General features: G+C 43.2%; 1 protein-coding gene across 3 annotated transcripts in view; it reads right to left on the bottom strand.

The window, feature by feature from the left end:
* The window catches only part of LOC117358202 (two pore calcium channel protein 1-like), a 77,638-nt gene that overhangs the window by 40,692 nt on the left and 14,169 nt on the right, over window positions 1–22,777 (bottom strand). For 2 of the 3 annotated variants that reach the window (XM_033939831.1, XM_033939833.1), the window contains exons 4-9: window positions 17,208–17,336; window positions 11,626–11,742; window positions 10,023–10,141; window positions 6,323–6,424; window positions 2,333–2,459; window positions 1,057–1,258 (exon numbers count right to left, since the gene is read on the bottom strand). In XM_033939831.1, the coding sequence (XP_033795722.1) occupies window positions 1,057–1,258; window positions 2,333–2,459; window positions 6,323–6,424; window positions 10,023–10,141; window positions 11,626–11,742; window positions 17,208–17,336 (796 nt within the window). The remainder of the gene's footprint in view (window positions 1–1,056; window positions 1,259–2,332; window positions 2,460–6,322; window positions 6,425–10,022; window positions 10,142–11,625; window positions 11,743–17,207; window positions 17,337–22,777) is intronic. The other variant, XM_033939832.1, reaches the window with a different exon arrangement.

The following is a 22,777-nucleotide window of genomic DNA, read 5'->3' on the forward strand; positions in this document are numbered from 1 at the left end:
GCAGTAATCCTCTATCTATACCCCTCTATCCCCTTTTCCAGCAGGAAATTGTCCAATCCTTTCTTGAACCGCAGTATTGTACTCTGCCCTATTACGCTCTATGGAAGAGCATTCCAGGTGTCCACCACACATTGGGTAAAGAAGAACTTCCTAGCATTCGTTTTGAATCTGTCCCCTTTCAACTTTTCCGAATGCCCTCTTGTTCTCTTATTTTTCGAAAGTTTGTGGCCCTAGAATCAGTGGCATAGGGTGAGAGGCGCCTCTCTGCCCCGCCCCCCGCGCCCCCCATCCCTTTTCCCGTCCCTTTTTAACTTCTCTGGTGTGAGCAGCATGCCCACATCGGTGTCAGCTCACCCCTCAATGTCTCTTCCTAGGTATGGGTCCCGGAAGTGATGTCAGAAAGAGCGCCAATGCCGATGAGAACAGTAACCTCACATCTGGGAAGTAAAACAGGGAAGGGGGAAGGCAAGGAGCACGCGCACGAAGCAAGGAGAGGAGCGGGGGAGGTGCAGAGGAGGATGGGTGCCGCTCCCCCGCCCTCCTTTCCTAAGCCACTGGCCCTGGTTCCATTCTATCAATCACCATTCAGTCGCTGTCTACCTGTGCTCAGATTTAAGCCCTCACGTACAAAGGGACTTCTTAAGCGTGTTTCATGTGAAAAATAGTGCACAAACACCTACAAAAGTGTAAGACGTCAAAGTTCAGGTGTTTTGCACTATTTTCCATGCAGTAAAAGTACTCTACAGTAGTCCATTTTAGCACAAAGCTTACTGCTGTGTTGGAAATTAAATCAAAAGCAGCTTGATAATGAAAAAAGTTTTGAGAAAACGAGAACCTGAAAAATATTCTTCATGGAGCTTTTTATGGCCCAATCTGGAGGTCTCTCAGATCCCTTCTGGCAGCATTCAGTTTTGATACATAGTATAAATACAAAAGGTGTCCCCAAGACTGTTCCACGGGATCACAGATCCTGGTGGTTTAGTGAATTGAACCCCTTTTCCCCCCCTCAGCAATGACCCACATACCTAGAATTATTTTTCTCTTATTGTTACTCACCCACGTGACCGGTTTGCTTATCATCAGATACTCTCAGCAGGAGTTCCCTGTGTGCATTACTGATCTCTGGTGCCACCAATTTCACTAGCTGTTTCCATCGGTTTTCTTTCACCACGAATTCTGCGTTTTCTTTCACCTTCAGAATATTGAAAGCATCTACCATCTTGCGGCGTTTCATGTAAACCAGTTTGCGAATCTCATTCTAGAAAAAGCGCATAATACTCAACATTACAGGCATGACATGTTTTGATTCTCATTATTTTGTGCTTTGCTGTGACTCACTATGGGGGGGGGGTGACTTTGAGTTTAACCCCTTAAGGCAACGTTCTTCAATGCAAGGCCAGGGGGCCAATGTGAGTGACATTGCCGAAGGGTTAGACGGTAAGGTTTGCCTTTTTGCCGATACCACCAAGATTTCTAACAGAGTAGACACCTCAGAAGGAGTGGAAAACATGAAAAATGATCTGCAAAAGTTAGAAAAATGGTCTAACATCTGGCAACTAAAATTCAATGCATAGAAGTGCAGAGTGATGCATTTGGTGAGCAGAAATCCGAGGGAGCCATATGTCCTAGGAGGTGAGAGGAACCTTGAGGTAATAGTGTTTGAGGTTCTGCAGGTGATAAAACGCTGTGACAAGGCAGTGGCTATAGCCAGAAGGATGCTGGGCTGTATAGAGAGATGTGTAGCCAGCAGAAAAAAGGAGGTGTTGATGCCCCTGTACAAGTCATTGGTGAGGCCACACTTGGAGTTTTGGAGGCCATATCTAGCAAAGGACATATGAAGACTTGAAGTGGTCCTGGGGAATGTGACAAAAATGGTAGGTGGTTTGCACCAAAATAAATTACTCCACGACTCCCGTTCTGAAGTATGGAAAAATGAGTTAATCCCTGAAAGACGCAGTCAAATGCATCCCTCGGACATTCAAAATAGGAATAAGAAAAACATTTGTTTTCAGCTAAGGTCGATACCTTTTTGGCTACTTTTCAGCTCTGAGCACCTGAAGCGAGAGAAGCGTCACAAGCTGGCAATTCACGTCACGTACTGTTTTACAAGCAAACATTGATGTACCGCAATGGAACAGAACGCTGAGAAAGATGTTTTAGGAGGAGGGTGACTGAGTACCATCAGATAAGTTGACTTTAAAACAGGAAACACTGTGAACACACCTTAAAATACATTAAAGCTCATAGGTCCATTTCATTCAAAATTCAAAAACAAAGCTATATAAAAAACCGGCATTTAAAGAAGTATACTCCTCTGACTTCTGCAAATTACCTTTAAATGTTTCCGATAGTTGTTGTATACCACAGCCAGGAAAACTGACATAAAAATATAAGTGTTGATTATAATGTAGACAATGAAGAAGATGGAGTACCACCCATTATAGTCGTAAGCCGGCATCCTGAAGAGAGAAAAGAATCTGTACTTAAGTTTTCTGTGCAGTTTCTACTGCAGCTTATTGTATGCCACAAACATAGTGAAACTTGTAATTTAATTTATCAAACTGTCAACACTGTTCATAAAAAGCAAAGCCGTTCCCATTAAGCACGCCCACTTTTTAACTACAGAAGAATCATGGTGGAAGGCCACTTAGGTCATGATGATCTGGGAGAATGCTGCACACCCATGAAGCTTGTCAGAGGGCAGGTTTGCTAAGACTCACCTTAATGGGCCTATCAGAGAATGGGCTGTGTATGCGTAAACTGACTTGGCCTTTACATCGTAGGACCAATTCCCATGACTTAATCCTCATCAAGCTGGACCAATCATGAATTGCCAAGCTCCATTACTTCCACATTAGCCTGTCAACAGCTTGCTGACAAATACATAAAGGAGGTCCTGCCCTCAGCCAAAGACATCTTTGGTGCCAGTCGACCATTTATTTTTTAACAAGATGGTGCCCCATGCCACACAGCCAAGAAATGCCTCATCTGGTTCAAAGAGAATAAGGTTGAGTTGCTGGACTGGCCAGGAAACAGCCCAGACCTCAACCCCATTAAGAACCTCTGGGCCAGACTAAAGAGAGCAGTAGCGGCAAAGCAACCGCCCAACAAACATGAGCTGAAAGTAGCAATAATCAATTCCTGGTCCCACATAATAGCACCTATTGATCTCCAAAGACTTGTGGACCGCATGTCAAGAAGATGTGAGGCAGTAATTGAGGCTAAGGGGTATCAAATGCACTGCTGGTGAGACTGATGAAGTCATTGGATAACTGGACAAATTTATCATTATTAGCTTCGGTAGTTTATAAAGAGCATTATTTTTGTAAAATGTGCCAAATATTATGCTGATCATGTTAAATGATTACAGAATTTCTGTTATTAGTTGAAACTTTATGCATTAAATACAATTATGATTTTATAGCCATGTTTTTTAAAAGTGTACACTTCCCCCTCCCCATTCGCGGTTTCGGCATTCGCGATTTTGCGATTTTTTGGGGGAGGGGGAAAAAAGAAAAAATGCCCATAGTTTAGCCTTCCCCCCCGGCATCCTGGGCTCACCTGGTGGTCTAGCAGGCTTTCGGGGCAGGAGCGATCTTCCTACGCTCCTGCCCCATGTAGATCGCCAATAGGAAATGGCTGCCATGAGCTCCCGCCGTAGTCTCGAGAGACTATGGGAACTCACGGCAGCCATTTCCTATTGGCTATCTGCTTGGGGCAGGAGCGTAGGAAGATCGCTTCTGCCCCGAAAGCCTGCTAGACCACCAGGTAAGGCCGGGATGCCGGGGGGAAGGCAGGAGGGAGGCGGGGGTGGGTCAGAGCCGGACCAGAAGATATTCTTGGTATTTCACCATTCGCGGTCCGGCTCTGCCCCTATCCCCCGCAAATCCAGAGAGAGAAGTGTAAATGCCTAAAAATGCTAGGTGTTTCCACAATTTTGGTCACTAGTGGACATGAACTGCCGTATATGTACAGACATCCGCTTAAATCAGGAAAAGACCAAGGGCTCCTTTTACTAAGGTGTGCTAGCGTTTTTAGCGCACGCAGGATATTACCGCGTGCTACACGGCTAGAACTAACACCAGCTCAATGCTGGCGTTGGCATCTAGCGCATGGGGCAATGTAGCGCGTGCTATTCCGCGCGTTAATGCCCTAATGCAGCTTCTGCGCAAAAGATTAACTTTGAACCAACAATTAAGATCAATTCAGTATCATTTAAAATAAGCCCTACCATTAAAATTTTGGGTTTTGTTCAGGGTTTAACCATGAAAACTCAGAAAGATGCAGTGGTTCAGAAGAGTTACTGTACTCTGTGGAAATTTTGTATCATCAGATCTTACTTTGATGCTACCGCGTTTACTCTTAGTTCAGATACTACTTCTAAGTATTTTATATTACTGTAATGTTTTATACTTGACAAGTACTAAGAAAAATTTGACTAGACCGGCCTTGGTCCAAAATACAGCTGAAAGAATGATTTACGGCCTGAAGAAGTACGATCGTGTCACTCCTTATTATCGTGAGTTGAATTGGCTCCCAATGGAGGCCCGGGTGATTTTTAAGTTGGGATGTTTCTATTAGAGAATGACAAGGGGAAAAATTCTGTCCCCGTCCCTGGACCACCATCCTCTTCACCGCCCCGTCCCCGCTGTCCCTTTTACCGCCTCGTCCCCGTCTTCAGTATCTTCTCCTCTCCATCCTACCACCCCCAGCACCCTTCACGCAGTCCAGCAGCTCCCTCCTGCCGGCCAGCCGTGGATTTCCCTCCCTCCTTTTCCCGTTCCTTCTCTTGTTGGAACTGGCGATTTCTATACGGCTATGCGCTGTATTACAGCCGGAGCCTTGAAGTCGCGTCGGGTTGCCTGCTAGAAAAGTCTCCTCCGATGCAACCGCAAACAGGAAGTTGCGTCGGAGGAGACTTTTCCAGCAGGCAACGCGACGCAACTTCAAGGCTCCGGCTGTAATACAGCACATAGCCTTATAGAAATTGCCAGTTTCAACAAGAGAAGGTAAGGGAAAAGGAGGGAGGGAGATGCATGGCCGGCCGGCCGGCCAGTGAAAGAGAGGGGGCTGCCAGATCGAACTCTTCACCGCGTGTTCATGCTCGTTCGCCGCGCGTGCTAACCATTCACCACTCCACGGGGCGGTGAATGGCCTTGTCCCCGATCTCGCGGTGACCTTTTTTTTTGGTCACCGTTTTGGCGGGTAACAACCACTGTGTCATTCTCTAGTTTCTATTACAAAGTAGCATCTGGTGCCATTCCTTTATATCTTGCTGAAAGATTTGTTATCATGACTCATGAGGAGGAGGAGAAAATCTCATGCCCTATTTACGTTCCCTTCTGTAAAGGGTTGTAAAAGTAAGAGACATCATGGACATTGTTTTCCTTATCCGGCTGCTTTTTATGACAAAGATTTTCATCCATTATTGATCAGATCCATATCCTATAAACACTCTTGAAAACTTTTGAAGACTTTTCTTTTCTCCAAATTCCTGACTAGTTAAATTCCTTTACATCTCATTAATATTGTAATGGCAATGTGGTCTAGAAATTTGCTATTATGTTATGTTAAAGAATTGTAGTTTGAGAGTAAACCAAAAGCAGTGGTGTAGTAGGGGGGAGGGGCTGGGGGGAGGCGGTCCACGCCGGGCACTATCTTGATAGAGGCACCGGCACTTGTCCTCTTCTCCACCTCCCCAATCTGTCCCCACCCTCCCACTATCATGCAAGCCCCTTTCCTTCCCCTGTATCTCTTTCAAGTTCGGGGTGCGAGCAGCAACCGCAACCTGCTGCTCGTGCCGTCGGCTCTTCATCTGACGTCACTTCCTGGACCCCACGCCTAGGAAGTGATGTCAGAGGAAGAGCCGATGCTGTTGCGAGCAGCAGATTGGAATTGCTGCTCATGCCCTGAACATTAAAGAGGTGTGGGGGAAGGGGAGGGGAGCGGGCATCAAGAGGGGGCAGGAAAGGAGTGGATGGGGAGGGCAGAGAACATGGCGGGGGAGGGGCGCCACTCAACCTCACTACGCCACTGACCAGAAGCCTCCTGTCATGACACAAATACACCAGTTAATTTCAAAACCTGTCTCATGAAATCAGGCCCCCATTTTTCTCCACTGTCTCTTTCTCCGTTTTAAAATTTGAATGACACACTGCCTGCTGGAAGAGTTTCCGGGAAAGAGGGGGTGGGGGTGGCCGTTTGGTCATACGAGTTTTCTCCATGTCAGCTCTTGTGATATTTATAGATCATTATCTCTTAATGCAAATAATTAGCGTTTAAATCACTTATATTATAAAGAAAAACAAAAGACATGACATACATGACATCAGGACTATTGGCTGTTGTTACCAAGACATATAAATCAAATGCTGCATCTAAATAGTTGGCAAAATAAGGTGCTCCTTCTGTGGTTTTAAGTTTCCTAAATAAATGAGAGAGAAGATATTGTGTATTAAAAGGTATGCCGTAAACAAATCCTCAAGACTGGTATAATGAATTCACACACACACACATATATACACACACAGTTGACTCCACCTAAGTGCGCATCGGTTAAGCGCACGCTTCGGTTATCCGCAGCCTACCACCACATTAAAGTCAATGGACATAAACGGATATTTGCAATTCGGATAAGCACACAATCCGCTTATGCGCACTGATGTCATAGGTCCAACCTCTATTCTTTCACGTTACATTCACTCCGGTTCAATGCAATCACGTTCTGACTGGGAATGGCTAGGCTTCACACCGCCGCTTAAGCGCTGGGACAGCTGGGAAAGTGAGTGCTCCGCTTCCACTCAAGCCGTAGGGAAGAACTTTCCTGTACTTTAGGCTCTAGCAGCCCACACACCATATTTAAACTGAGCCGGCTTAACTACAGCCTCCTCCCCCCCCCCCACGCCTATTAAGCGCACATTCCGTAGAAGTGCACCTGGTGACTAAAATTACGCCAGGTGTACACCTGGCTGGGCCTCCGCATGTGCGGATCGCCGGACTTGATGGACCGAAGGTCTGATCCGGAGATGGCAGTTCTTATGGTGACCCGGCCCGAAGGGCATGCACTTAAGCGGAGTCGACTGTATATGTATATGTGTGTATATAAATATAAATATGGCTACCGTAACATAGACACATTTTCCTTCTTTCTATGCTGTATGCTGACTGCAGTGAGAATAACCATTGGCTTCTGTTATCTATTACTCCATTCAATTTTGGTTTATCTCCTACACACCTTACAGCTATTTACATTTATAAAAATGGGAAAAGAGAAAAGCATGTCAAATTGTTACTGGATTTTTCTTACCATAATTGTTTTTAATTATAGGGACCGTCTACTGGTTTACTAGCAAGGACTGGCTGCCCGGGGTAGACCCGCTCTTACTATCTGACACTAAGCAGGGTCAGGCCTGGTTAGTACCTGGATGGGGGACCGCTGGGGAATACCAGGTGATGAAGGCTGCAGAGCCCTATGTTGGGCAGCAGCAACATAGTGGAGCCACACACTGCGCGGGAGAAGGCAATGGCAAACCACTCCTGTACTCTGCCTCGAAACATCACAGAACGGATTCCTTACTGTGCATGAAGCCATGGGTTGGTGGTCAACTCAAAGGCACACACACTGTTAAGGACAGCTTAACCATGAGCCTTGCACCCCCTCCTTAATTAACTTTCAGGCCCTGAGCTTCCCTCATAAGAGATTGATAATCAAATTAAATAATTATGATAACCCCAATATCCCAACAATCCTGTTAAAAAAATAAAAATAAATAATCATCATACATTGTATAACAAATCCAAAAAAACTGAGCAACTGCTGTCAAAAATAAACTAATTGTTCCAATGTACTCTAGTTATATATTTGCTGGGTGTAATGCCAACTATGACCCAACCACTACTGCCAGAAAATTCATTAATGAACTCTTATAATATACTTATACTTTAGAATTAGAGCTTGAGCGTCTCTAATATTGCAGAGCCCTGACAAAATATTTACATCATGAAACATTGGCCATCGTCGGCACAGTACAGCAGGGAGGGTATCCCACCACAAGTACAGTCTGCACTAAGATAGAGAAACGACGGAGAAACAAGCAGTATCTCGTGAAGTAGAGAATGACACGGTGACAAAATTCATCACCGTTCCCGTCCCCGCGGATAACCGCAGGAAACCATCTTCATGTCATTCTTTAAGGAAAGAGGGAAGAATGGCCACAACCACTGACCCGCAAGCTTTGCTTTGAATAATGCTGGTGTAGAAGGACAGAGGATGAAATAGACACTAGAAAATGACATGGGTTTATTTCCCGCGGGGACGGGAACGGTGATGAATTTTATCACCGTGTCATTCTCTATTGTGAAGCATCTAAAGATAAGATATGCGTGTTTTTTCCTTTCTTTTTTCAATGTGATTTAAGCTGGTACTTTACTGCTTAGTTATTAGCCAGTATTTGTGAACTTTATAACACATAAGATAAAGGGTTTTTCCGGCCAATGATAGAAACATGGGGGGGGACCCATTGAGAAGGCATAGCTCCCCTTCATAGCTCTGGGGTACAAATTTGCCCTGTGGCTTCTGAGGCCTTTTCCCCTTTTTCTTATAGTATAGGAGTTCATTAATTAATTTTCAAGCAGTAGTGGCTGAGTCATAGTTGGCATTACACCCAGCAAATATATAACTGGAGTACATTGGAACAATTTAAAGAATCATACATACATAGAGCTCACACACAAACATAATGGGGGCCAATTTTCATAACAAGTCATATAAGTGAAATGTCCAAAAAAGCCCCAGCAAGATTGATAACTTCTTGTATAGATTTCAAAACCTTTAACAAGGTCTGCCAAATGTTCTCCAGGGTCTCCATCTCAGAAGCCATCAAACCCGACACCATCGTGGGGGCTCCTAAACTTTCTCCCTCAGCATTCGACACGCCGGGTTTGCCTCCCTCAGAGCGGGGATCCAGTGTAGTGACTTCCACCCCTGGAATGCCAACGGCAATACCCGTGCAAGTGCTGGAAAAGGTAGAATGTTGGATACCAGAAGGGACAGAAATATATCGTGCCCCAGTAGACCGGACGCGCCATTATCTAGCCCAGGGGTAGGCAATTCCGGTCCTCGAAAGCCACAGGCAGGTCAGGTTTTCAGGATATCCACAATAAATATGCATGAGATAGATTTGCATCTCAAGGAGGCAGTGCATGCAAATCCATCTCAAACATATGCATTGTGGATATCCTGAAAACCTGACCTGCCTGTGGCTCTCAAGGACCGGAATATTACGTCAGTGTTTGCTGAACCGGTGATGAGGTTCTACCAGAGAGGGAACAGCTTTAAGAACTCCCTTCCTTTTAGTATGAGGCATATCTGCAGAGTTAAAAGAAAACACCAGCACCACATGGGAGAGGCGAGAGCCACCAGACTATTGTGCTGCCATCTTGGCCATCCTCTGACAGAGGGTCTCTCTTCTTTTTTCATAGGGGACAATTGCAAAGCAGTAGTCTAAGGGGGTGGGACAGTTGGGCGTGGGGATGGGGAAAGGCAGGCTGAAAGGAGGAATTCTGTACCTGCTGTGTTTCACTAGGGAGTTCCAAATGGATCAGTTTTATGCACAAGCTGGAACGGCTTCTCCCACAGAAATGCACTGGGCTATTTTTTGGGAGGGTGAGAAGGAGCTTATTTCTCTGGAACCACCAGTTCAATCTGACCCATTTTCAAACTCTGTGTGACTTTTCATCCGTTCTTAACTCATGACTAGCTTCACCCCATTCCATTAAACTATAGAGAGCTATTTTGGCCTAAGGTTGCCAGATTTCCTCTTAATAAAAAGAGGATACCTGGCCCCTCTCTGTCCCACCCCCATTCCAACCCAGATAGACCTCCCCAAGCTCAGAACCATGTCTGAAGGCCTTCCAGGTGCGGCCCTAATTTTGACACCCCCCCAGACAGACTTTCTCAATTGCTTTAGTATAATTCTTTCCCACTCTCTTTGGTCTGAAAATAATTTTTTTTTTAAACTCACCGGCTACCAAACAGCTTCAGGGCCATGAGTGAAAACATCAGAACACTAAATAAGAACAGCAGAAACACATAAAGGATCTCTGGCAAGGTGTTGCGTATACTCCTGAATGCTCTGCGAATCTGCAAGACAGAAGTCACACCCATGAACCATTTCAGATCTGTAAATAAACTTCACAGAATTTTCTATTAAATTAGAAAGCTCAAAGCAGTTGAATATAAATTGTTTGTACACGTGGAGACTGTGGTTTTCTTTATATTGTCATCCTGTGCAGGATTACTTATGTTCCTAAGCCTTTTGTGGGTGGGAGGAGGAAATGGGTGGGATTTCTCTCTTGATGTTCATTCCTGTGTCATTCTTGATGGCATCCAGCCAACGGGCCTTTGGTCTGCCCTGGCGGGGGTTGGCAGGATGGAAAAGGGGATGGAGGGGGTGGAGGCGACCTGGTTGAGAACTCAAGATGAATATCGTGAACCTTGTTGTAGAAGAATTCTGCCATCATTTGGGGGTGAGGGTACCTTGAGTAGAGAGTTGAATGTGGCAAAAGAGATGGTGAGGATTGGAGCTAAGAAAGTTAGATAAATGGGAGTAACATTCTTGTTTGGCAAATGAGAGGGCAGACCGGAAGAATGTCAGCAGAAATTTGAAATGTACGAAGTCAGCATGTGTTCGGAATTTAAGCCAAAGACGTTCAGCAGACTGGACACAGGAACGCAGGAAGAAGATGTTGGAGGTCAACTAGGGTTGGTGTTTGGCGTGCCTTACAACAGTGTTTCTCAACCCGTGCCATGCATAACCTAGAGGGTACACGGGCTGCCTGTTGGGGGTACACAGTCTGGCCTCCATTTTCCGCCCGTCTATCCGCCGCTGCTGGTTCTGCTGTGGTTTAAGTGCTTTTTGCGTTAGGGGGCATGGCATGGGTGGATAATTTGACATGAAATTCCACAGATTGTTTATTGAGTTGGATATGGTGGTGGAGAGGGACAGATTGAACATAGTGATGGAGGGAGAGATGTGGAATGGTGCTGGAGAGGGGTGATAGGAATGGGCATGGGGCCTGTGGGCAGTGGTGAAAAATGCTGCACATGATCCGGGGGATGAGAGAGGGAGAGGAACTTATCAGGGGGATCAGAGAGGCAGAGGACTGAATAGACAGAGGAAATGGACTTCAAAGGAGGGAGAGCAGTGAGATTTAGGTGGAAGAAGGGGTTGACATCTGCAAGATGGCAAAAGTAAGAGACCAACACCACCTCCATGACCAACTGGGTGAGATGTATGTGAGAAAAGGTAGCCTCCATGACATAGAGTGGCAGCTAAAGCAGAGTCTTCAGGGTAAATTCAGGTCTCAGTTAGCGCTAGAAGGTGAAGAGTTCAAGAAATAAAGAGATCATGGATGAAGGTAAGCTTGTTGGAAACAGAGCGGATATTCCACAGGGTGCATGAGAAAAGCAGAGAGGAGGGTGAGGAGAAGAGGAACAGAAATAAGATTGGTCAAATTGCAGTCAAAGCTGCCTTTATGATGCATTTAAAGCCCTTGTGTTGTTACCAGCCTGTTCATGGGGAAACCCCCCCCCCTTAAAAACAAAAATCAAACAAAAATCCTTACCTGGCGGCTTTCAGCAAAATTAATTAAGTAGATGGGTCTTAGCACTCTTGACCATCTAATGCTGTGAATGTCAGCTATTTTGAGAGCCCCATATATGATCAAATCAAGGAAATTTATCTGTAGGAGCAGCAAAAAAAAAAAAAAAAAAAAGTCAGTGTAATTACAGAAGAATTTTTAACTTTTACAAAGATGCATGTTGTATTATGTAACCTATATATATTGAGAGTTAAAAAAATGTTTTATAAAAAAGTTTGTTGTTGAGTTTCAATAAATAAGTTTAACAGGTTTTTGGCCAATGATTGGAGCAAGGAGCTGAGAAGCTACGCTGATTCATTCAGTCTATGACTGTGCATAGGCTCCATCTCTGAGGCCTTTTCCTGGATTAGTTTGCAGAGTCTTTGCACTTTTCCTATTGAGTGGAGTTAGTCACTTAAATTTGGTAGTACATGTAATCTAAGCAGCAAAACTAGTCATCTCATAAAGTGGTCTTCTCTTCAAAATCATATGCTTCAATTAATCTGTTAGTCTATAACAGGGGTAGGCATTTCCAGTCCTCGAGAGCCATAGGCAGGTCAAGTTTTCAGGGTATCCACAATAAATATGCACGAGATAGATTTACGCCTCAAGGAGGCAGTGCATGCAAATCCATCTCATACATATTCATTGTGGATATCCTGAAAACCTTATCTACCTGTGGCTCTCGAGGAACGGAATTGCCTACCCTTGGTCTATAAGATGCTACCGGCCTGTTATTACAGACTACAATGATTCTCTACTGAATGTAGTAGAGTCAGTAACCAACATGTGGATAATCTTACAATCAATGTCCTTAAGATAGGGCACAACAGAATATGGCTCCCTTCTGAACCCAGTACACAAGCACTGAGTGCTCACTGTAATTGTGACTCTTGAGTGATGACTCAGAAAGCCCATACTACATCTTTTAGTCCAAGTGCTGTGAAATATAAAGGAATTTAGAGCATGAATGTTCTACTAACAGCTTGTCAAACAAAAAAGGTACATCTCTACATTGTGTTTATTTTTAGTTTTTTTAAGTTATTATTCATAGGTTTTCTAACAAAAATTCTTTGACAATATATAATGTCTTACAAAAGTATTCACACCATTTACATTTTGTCACAGTCAGCTAACCAAGACAATTCTAAATGATACAAATATTCAAAAACTATATAGGAACAAACAAAAAGATCTTTGTTGCATAAGTTTTCAATCCATTGACTCAATACTTGACGGACACAGGCACCAGCTCTACAAGTGTTGTCGGTGTTTGAGTATCCGATATTGTCTCCTGAACTTCTGCATTGAGCGCTGAATGATGCCGTCTCTTAGGCTACAGCTCCTGCCTCCTCCTGTAGCCCATTGGCTAGTCATTTTGGACCAATGGGCTTCATGAGGAGGAGGGAACCAACTCCTGACTACAACTGCCCCTATGGAGAGGAAGCAGTATAAAGACTACAAAAAGGGAACATGATGGCGCGAAGTGCTGGGGGAGGAACAGAGAGGAGGCTAGAAGAGGTAAAGTAACTGACTAGCAGAGAAAATGCTGCTGTTACGACAGTTAAGAGCTTTAAGAGGAAGGCGGACTGATTGGCAAGTGGAGTTGTGTATATATGTATGTGTGGTGGTGAAGGAGCTCAGAGAAGCTGAGAGTGGTGACACGGACAGGGAACTGGGAGAAGGGGAAATGAAGTCAAGAGTAGTTCAAACAGTAAAAGGAGAAACCTGATCATACTTTATCATTAGAAAGGAGATGGGACAAGAGATGAAGAAGAGTGGAAAAACAAGGCTGAGAGAGGTTATGAAGAAGAGTGGAAAAACAAGGCTGAGAGAGGTTATGATAGGAAAGAGGACATGGGTGAAGAGATATGAAGGTAAAAAAAAGGGGAGAAGAAGCAAAATAGGGAAGGAAGTGGCAGGAGGGTGTGCGATTAGTAAGAAGAGATGGAAAATAAGCTTTGAACAGACAGACTATGCAAAAAGAAAGAAAAATAAAAGGAAGACAAAAAAGAATCTATAAGAGAAGACCAAGGACAAGGAGAGAGAGAAAAGATTACAGACACAAAAGTTGGATAATTGTTTTAAGTTTAGGAAAGATTTCTGCGCCAACTGGACTGAGTTAAAAAAAAAAAAAAAAGTGGGGGTGGGGGTGGGGGTGGCGCTATGGTTCTCTGCCTTTCACCAGTCCTGCAGTTAACTAGCAGGATATGGGGCATCAGGAGGTGGTTGTTGCAGTAAGAGATGCTATAGTCTGAAAAACCTCTTGAAAATTTATTCTCTTCAGTAGCTCTGTCAGAAAGATAAGTTATGGTCAAATCTCAAATTGAGAGGGAAATGAAGAGGAACACCATCTCCCCTTTTCACAAAAATAAAAAAATTTCTCTATTGTTCTATTACTGCTACCTCCAATAGGATGCAAGTGGAGAACTTGTCTCGTATCAAAAAAGTTGTATCTAGAAAAAGCAACGCAGGAACAGCAAGTGGTGACAAGAGGGCCAGTGGGGTTTTGCAGAGGGCCATGGAATGAAATCCCCCCCTACCACCATTACCATAGGCCCTGCCTGGGCCTACTTTGCATCCATGGTTGTTCAGTGGGGGCGTTGGGGACAATTTTATAAACTTTTTCCGCATGTAAAACAATACAGAATGAGCCCAGGGGTTAGTGTTATGACAATCAGAGAAACAGAAAAATGAAGGCAGATAAAAACCATATGGACTATCTAGTCTGCCCATCTATGCCAACTACTATCCTTTCCTCTCCCTTAGAGATTCCATGCACTTTTCCCAAGCTTTATTGAACATGGTTTTCATTTCCACCACCTTCACCAGAAGGCCAAGTACTGTATTTCTTTTTTTTTTTAATTTATAAATTTCAATCATTACATTGTCACATTAAACAAAAGAAAGAAAGGCCTTCCTTAAACATTTAACTTACATAATCAGTTCCATACATAATTCCTTTCCAAGCCCACATTAAAGGGGCTATTTCAAAGACTATTTCAAAGACAAATTTTATAAGTAAAAAGAAAAAGGAATAGTTTCACGATTCACCCTCGTGAATCCTGAAATATTCCTTACTTAAATAGGGATTATTAATTTTTTCTCCTCTTATTTCTCAGTAGTGGAACAGCAACCTCATTTCTGTTCTCTAGCAATTAAAAATTGTAATTGTATGTGATTCCAAAATACAAATTCGATGTCCTGTAACTTGACAAGACATTTACACGGAAATTTTTAAATAAAACTATGTCTCAAGAGCTAAAACTCTAGCTTTTAATTTCAGAAACTCTTTCCTCCTTAATTGAGTAGCTCTAGAGACATCTGGAAAAATCCTAACCAGGTCACCACAAAATTTTGTTAACCTATTTTTAAAGTATAATTTCATTATTAACATCTTATCTATCTCACTCATGCATGTTATCACCAGAGTGAACCACCTCTGGATCATGTCCTGACTGTCTTCCAAAAACTCTGTGAAGTTAATTTCAGTTGCTACCAGACAAGTATTTCTTTAGGGGGGAGGAAATGGCCAGTTGAGACAGGAGCGTAAGGGAAATGGTAGAAATACAATACTTGAAACGAAAGCATGGGGGGGGGGGGGGTTAAGGAACACAAAAGGTAAGTGTGCTACTGCTAAGTAGGTATAAATTCCTGCCAGTTTACACCAGGTATTTTATAAAGACGTATAGTACCTATGCATTTTTATAAAATAAGCTAAAAATAGACACCTCTTAAAGTATAAACCTACAAAATCTGTTATACAAGGACCTTAACATTTGCAAACCTCAGTTGACTTTACCTTCAAAGGTGGATCTCGCAGTATGTCGAGGGTTTTCCAGATATTTCTTTAAAACAACCACCATTGCCTTTGGTGATAACGCTTAAAATATCTGGTAGATGTTTTGAAAATTCAACCTGAAGTTAGACCTCCAGAGAAGAGAGACTTATTTAGATTTTGAGCCCACCAAGACAGATATGGAAAATAGATTGTGAACCGAATGTCAACCACTAAGATGTGCTGATCGGTGGTACATCAAATTCAAAATTAAAAAAAAAAACTTGGGCAAAAAACCTTGTTACGAGTAACTATCAAAATCTAATGCCAGCGTCGAGGTGATTAGCGACAGCATTACAATGCACAGAATGTTCAGAGGGCATTAATACGGGATACGACGTGTGCGCCAGAGATGGCAGCAAGAAGCATTAAAATATAGTCAGTCAATCGTATGCAAAGAGGTTCTTAGTCATTCCCTCCCAATGCTCAGAAATAGCACACAAACGGAACCCTGCCCTTAATGCTGAAAGCCTAAACGCTGGCTCGTAACTGGCATAAGGGTTTCTGAAGATGATCTCTCTTCGGGAGTGGTGGGGGGGGGAGGGGGGAAGGCCCAACTCATGATCATAAGAGCACACGTTCATGATGACAAGTGGGAGACAGGGAGGGAAGCTTAATGCTTGTGCTATACATGACGCACACTCAAGAGGAAACAAAAATGCATAAGGTGAAACTGGAAAATATTTCCCATGCAAGAGCACGCTTTGGCAAATCCTGCCACTTGATTTATTTGCCCTCTTCCCTGCCGGCCTCCACTTCTCAGCACGGGCTCCCTGCTCCCCAGTTTGACTGGCATGCAACAGGCATGTTCTTCCCCCTTAATTTCTCAATGCTCAACCTTAACAACACTGCCTAACTCCATTCGAAAGTCCTTGATTCAAAGTTTAGTAGTTTTCATAGGTCCTCAGAGGGCCACTACGCACTCAAATGTGTTTCACAGGGTCCGGTGACGAAAGGGTGCATAAAGCCCCGCACTATGAAACACATTTGAGTGCGTGGTGGCCCTCTGAGGACCTATGAAAACTACTAAACTTTGAATCAAGGACTTTCGAATGGAGTTAGGCAGATTTGTGAGATAACATCTTGCATATACGGACTGATTTATGTTAATAGTCTTCATTCAGGAAATAGGATAATTAAGTGCTGAGGTCTTCATTCAACCTTAACAACATGCATATAATTTGCATGCTATTCGTGTTGAACATTGGGAAGTTTTTTGTTGTTGTTTTTTTTTTTTTTGCAGTATTTCCCAGCGCTCCTCCCTATAGGCCAGAGTTCTAAGAATTAGCCCTTGTATTTGGGAGTAGTCAAATAGACGTTAGAGGCAAATGCATACAGATTCTTGGCAGTGCTTCTATGGTGAATTGACTGAAAAGTGGAAAAAAAAAAAAAGTTTAAAAAAAATTCCACTGGAAATCAAAACCAAATTCAAAATGAAAAATAGGAATGCTCACACTCTCCTCGATAGTGTGGGTTTTTTTTTCTTCCAGATTCATCAGTTTTATACAGGGCCAGCAATAGCATAAAAGCTATATTACAATTAAAAAGCCATATTTAACCCTAATGCCACTGTTTCATGCGACATCACATCCTATAATTTATAATCCAAAAAAGTCAATAGCAGTCCAGCTGAAATGAGGTACCAAACATGAAGGAAAAATCAAGTATAAAAGGCACGTCCCAAAAGTGCAGTTCATGGTTAAAGCAATGCAAATGTAATACAACTCACCACTATAGTGGCCATAACACAGATGTTCTTCGTATCTTTCCAAAACACATCACGAGGTGTGACTTTCCCAAAATGTGCAAGTCGGCCGGAGAATGCGAGAAGACAAACTACTTCCACCAGTGACGTCGCCTGAACATCAAAATACAGTGGTCATATTAACCTGATTTTGCCAGAAACATGTTATCTCCCTATCATTTAGCAAAGAGAAACTATGCACTGCTGTAAACCGGACCCATTGTTGGGCACAAAGAAACCCTTCAGTTTCGGGGTTATATTCTATTCCAGGGCTGGGCAACCTGCGGCCCATGGGCTAAATGTGGCCTGCCATTGAATGTTATGTAGCCCGCAAGATCATAGGAAGAATACCCATCATTAACGAGAGTTTTGGCAATTTTAAATACCGTATTTTGCTAATATTTTCAGAATAGTCACTCTAGCACAGTGGTCTCAAACTCAAACCCTTTGAAGGGCCACATTTTGGATTTGTAGGTACTTGGAGGGCCTCAGAAAAAAATAGTTAATGTCTTATTAAAGAAATGACAATTTTGCATGAGGTAAAAACTCTTTAAAGTTTATAAATCTTTCCTTTTGGCTAAGTCTTAGTAATAATATTGTCATTTATAGCTAAAGAGACATATGATCAAGAAACTGTTTTATTTTACTTTTGCGATTATGATAAACATTCCGAGGGCCTCAAAATAGTACCTGGTGGGCCGCATGTGGCCCCCGGGCCGTGAGTTTGAAAACACTGCTCTAGCAGCTTGTTTTCATCTTTTTAGGTTAAATTTTTACTTATTTATTTAAGTATTACAGAAGGACTATGGGGCTCTGTACAGTTCCAGTTCCATCATTATTTCATGTAGCAACCTGCACTTTTCCAGAGGACGCTAGATGCAGTTTTGGCGAATCAGCAATTTTTTACAGCCTCATTTGAACATAGCCATTTGTACACAATATCGGATTCTAGTCATTAACCCCTGAAGAAGTATTTTTTTTAAACTCAAATATGGTACTATGTTGGGTTATGTATCTACATAGGGTGTATCTAAACACCTTAGTTTATTTGGTCTACATAGGATGTTACAATAAACTGGACTTGTTGGATAATGTACCCGAGTAAAGTCATCTTTTTGACCTTGCTTTTTCTTATAGGGTTACCATTTTGTTCTCTACCCTTCTGTAAAAGTAGCAGCTCACTAGAGATATTCTTGACATTCATGCGGCCCTCTGTGTACAAAGATTTCCACCCCTGTTCTATACTATGCTCTGGTACCGTCCACACCATGAAAGGCACTTTAGTTGACTTCAGTCTTAATATATGGCTTTTTGTTACATATAAGAAAATGAAATTAAGTCTTAGCAAATAAGAAGCTCTACAATTATGTATTATCCTGCCTGGAATAAACCTAAGAGTGATGGAAATCCCCATTTATATGAATGCAGTTTTTGAGAGGGTGGGCACTTTGGTCTGGTTGGCTCCCTTTGCTTCTTGCTGCGTACCTCAATGTGTAGGCCAAGTTTCCATCCATGTGCTTTGGTCCTTCCAAGTAGTCTGGTCACCCTGGAATATCCTGGCTCTGCTGATGCACAGCTCCACGTGGACCTTCTCACCACCAGTCATTTTCACTCCTGAGGACTTAACGGGAGTTAGGCTTATGTCCGCATTCCTCCTCCTGAGGACTCTGCAATATGCTCTTTTCCTCTGGAGAGTCTTGAATATGGTCTCCTTTCTTCCTTAGGATGAAAGGATGCTCACCCAGTCAAAGACCTCTTGGAGTCCTATAAGAAGGAGGAGGAGGGGACCCCCCCTCTCACCGACTACGACTACTACTACTTATATACACTTCCCCCTCTGCATTCACGGTGATATAGAAAAAACGCAAATAACTTTTCGTATGTTATGCGCAGTTTTTCTGTAAAACAAAACAAACAAAAAGACACAAAACCACAAATAACCCGACCTGTTCCAGTGAAGAAAGTGCAGCTGGGAGCAGTGATTTTCTCTGTGCAACGCCGGGAGAGGCGATTTCCTGCGATGTAAATTTGGGGGTGGAGCCTTTGATCGAAAAACCGCAAATAACCGAAACCGCAGACCGCAAACACGGAGGGAGAAGTGTAGCAATGAAATGCATACGCAGCCGCTATACATTTTGACATTTATAGACGATCCCTGCTCGGAAGAGCTTACAATCTAACTTGGACGGCCAGACATGACATATAGGGTTGAGGATGCAGAACCCAAGGTGAGGAGTTAGGAGTCAAAAGCACGTGTTAATAAATATGCAAGTAAGTTCCTTCAGATGCAAATCAATCCATTCTCTCTTCTGAACTGTCTTTAATCAACAGTCATCTTGATCAAGGTGCCCCGTCCAGAAAAATTAGGGATATCTGGGTCCTGCCATCACCCTCCTAGTCTTTCTATGCCAACTAGTTCCTCCCATACAGGACCCCAATCCCACCAGTCATTTCCCTCTCCCCATGGGCTGGTCCACAAATGAATGAGGAGGACCCATGATCCTGTCACAGGGGCAAGGAGAGGGGATTGGCGGCACCCTTCCTTAATTTCTGTATGATTGCAATAATGAAAAAAATTATCTATCTCGCAAAATAACACAACCGATGAAGGACAAAAAAACAAACCATATTTTGTGTTGCTTTGGGCCCAGTTCCACATTTCAGTTTTATCCGATATAACCATTTATCAATATTATCCAGGTGGTTTACAATTGTAAAACCATTTACCATCATTATAACAATCACCAAATACAAATATCAGACAAACTATGGGGAAAAGATTAAGGGGTATAGCGAGAACAAGTTTTAGAATAGTTTACATAATCCTGATATGCTGAGAAACAGACAATGAGGTAAAGGAGTTAGAAGAGGTAGAGAATGACACATGGACAAATTTGTCCCTATCCCCACAAGAACTCAATTTCCCTGTCCTCGTGAGTTTTGCCGCTCTCCCTCCCCCATTCCTGTCAGCTCTGCCTTAACCACACAAGCCTCGAACACTTATGATTTTAAAGTGTTTGAGGCTTCTGCAGATGAGGATGGAGCTTGCAGGAATGGGGTAGGGACAGGAAAAGAACTCGCGGTGGGGACGGGAAAATGAGTTCCTGTGGGAACGGGGAAAAATTTGTGTTGTGTTTTTAGAAAGTTTTTTAAAAACTTGTTTGATAAGTTTGTCAAATAATCGTGCATTTTTATCTTATATTTTTCCATATTAGTTCAGTCAATTATATTATCTCGTCTCGATTATTGTAATGTTATTTACCTCAGTATCACAAAAACTTGTCTTCATAGATTGCAACTGATTCAAAACACTGCTGCGAAATGGATTTTTGGGAAACATAAATTTGACCACGTGACTCCGTTGCTCCAGAGTCTCCATTGGCTCCCGGTTTATTTTAGAGTTCAATTCAAATGTGCTTATGTTGTTTTTAAAATCCTATATATAAGAACATAAGAATTGCCGCTGCTGGGTCAGAACAGTGGTTCATCGCGTCCAGCAGTCCGCTCATGCGGTGGCCCCCAGGTCAAAGACCAATGCTCTAAAATGAGTCCAGCCTCACCTGCATACGTCCCATTTAGCAAGAACTTGTCCAGCTTAGTCTTGAAACCCTGGATGGTGTTTTCCCCTACAATAGACTCTGGAAGAGAGTTCCAGCTCTCCACCACTCTCTGGGTGAAGAAGAACTTCCTTACGTTTGTACGAAATCTATCCCCTTTCAACTTTAGAGAGTGCCCTCTTGTTCTCCCTACCTTGGAGAGTGTGAACAGTCTGTCTTTATCTACTAAGTCTATTCTCTTCAGTATTTTGAATGTTTTGATCATATCTCCTCTCAGTCTCCTCTTTTCAAGGGAGAAGAGGCCCAGTTTTTCCAATCTCTCACTGAACGGCAACTCCTCCAGCCCCTTGACCATATTAGTCACTCTTCTCTGGACTCTTTCGAGTAGTACCGTGTCCTTCTTCATGTACGGTGACCAGTGCTGGACGCAGTACTCCAGGTGAGGGCTCACCATGGCCCGGTACAGCGGCATGATAACCTTCTCTGATCTGTTCGCGATCCCCTTCTTTATCATTCCTAGCATTGTTTGCCCTTTTTGCTGCCACAGCGCATTGTGCAGACAGCTTCATTGACTTGTTGATCAGAACTCCCAAGTCTCTTTCCTGGGAGGTCTCTCCAAGTACCGCCCCGGGCATCCTGTATTCGTGCATGAGATTTTTGTTACCGACATGCATCACTATGCACTTATCCACATTGAACCTCATTTGCCATGTCGCTGCCCATTTCTCGAACTCGATTATGTCACTTTGTAGATTTTCGCAATCCCCCTGTGTCTTCACTACTCTGAATAACTTCATATCGTCCACAAACTTAATCACCTCACTTGTCATCCAGATCATTTATAAAGATGTTAAAGAGCACAGGTCCAAGCACCGAGCCCTGAGGCACCCCGCTGGTGACTCTCTTCCAGTCTGAGTATTGTCCATTTACCCCCCACTCTCTGTTTCTTATGCTCCAGCCAGTTTTTAATCCACGTGAGTATTTCACTCTTGATTCTATGGCTCGCAATTTTCAGAAGTAGTCGTTCATGTGGAACCTTATCGAATGCCTTCTGAAAATCCAGATATACAATGTCGACCGGGTCACCCTTGTCTATCCGCCTGTTTACTCCCTCAAAGAAGTGCAGCAAGTTCGTAAGGCAAGATCTGCCTTTGGTGAAACTATGCTGCCTGGTCCTCATTAAACGGTTTCCGTCAAGGTGATCAATGATACAGTCCTTTATCAGCGCCTCTACCATCTTTCCCGGTACCGAGGTCAGACTCAACGGTCTGTAGTTTCCCAGATCTCCCCTCAAACCTTTTTTGAAGATCGGCGTAACATTTGCCACCTTCCAGTCTTCCGGAATCTTTCCCGATTTGATCGAAAGATTGGCTATTAGTTGAAGCAGTTTAGCTATAGTCCCTTTCAGTTCCTTGATGACCCTCAGATGGATGCCATCCGGTTCCGGGGATTTATCACTCTTAAGCCTATCGATCTGCCTCCATACCTCTTCTAGACTGACCGTCAACCCTGTCATTTTCCTGTCTTCGTTTCCAGCATATAGCCTGATGGGTTCCAGTATGCTGTGTATATTCTCTTTGGTAAATACAGACGTAAAAAATGTGTTCAGTTTGTCTGCGATTTCTTTGTCCTCCTTTAGCACTCCCTTTATTTCATGGTCATCCAACGGTCCCATCGCTTCCTTCACGGGTCGTTTCCCCTTAATATATTGAAAGAACAGCTTTTAACTTTTTGCCTCCTTGGTTATTTTTTCCTCGTAGTCTCTCTTGGCCCCTTTTACCGCCTTATGGCACCTGTGTTGATATTGTTTGTGCTTATTCCAGTTTTTGTCCGGTCTCCGATTGCTTCCTTCACCTCTACCGTGAACTTTGTTCTTTTTCCTCTTGGATCCTTTGTTGATACGTGGTATATATAGATTTTGCGCCTCGGTGACTGTGTCCTTAAAAAGGGACCAAGCTTGCTCTAGCATTTTTACAGTGTTTATCCTCTTCTCAATCT

This window comes from Geotrypetes seraphini, chromosome 3, assembly GCF_902459505.1.
Source record: "Geotrypetes seraphini chromosome 3, aGeoSer1.1, whole genome shotgun sequence".
Lineage (NCBI taxonomy): Eukaryota > Metazoa > Chordata > Amphibia > Gymnophiona > Dermophiidae > Geotrypetes > Geotrypetes seraphini.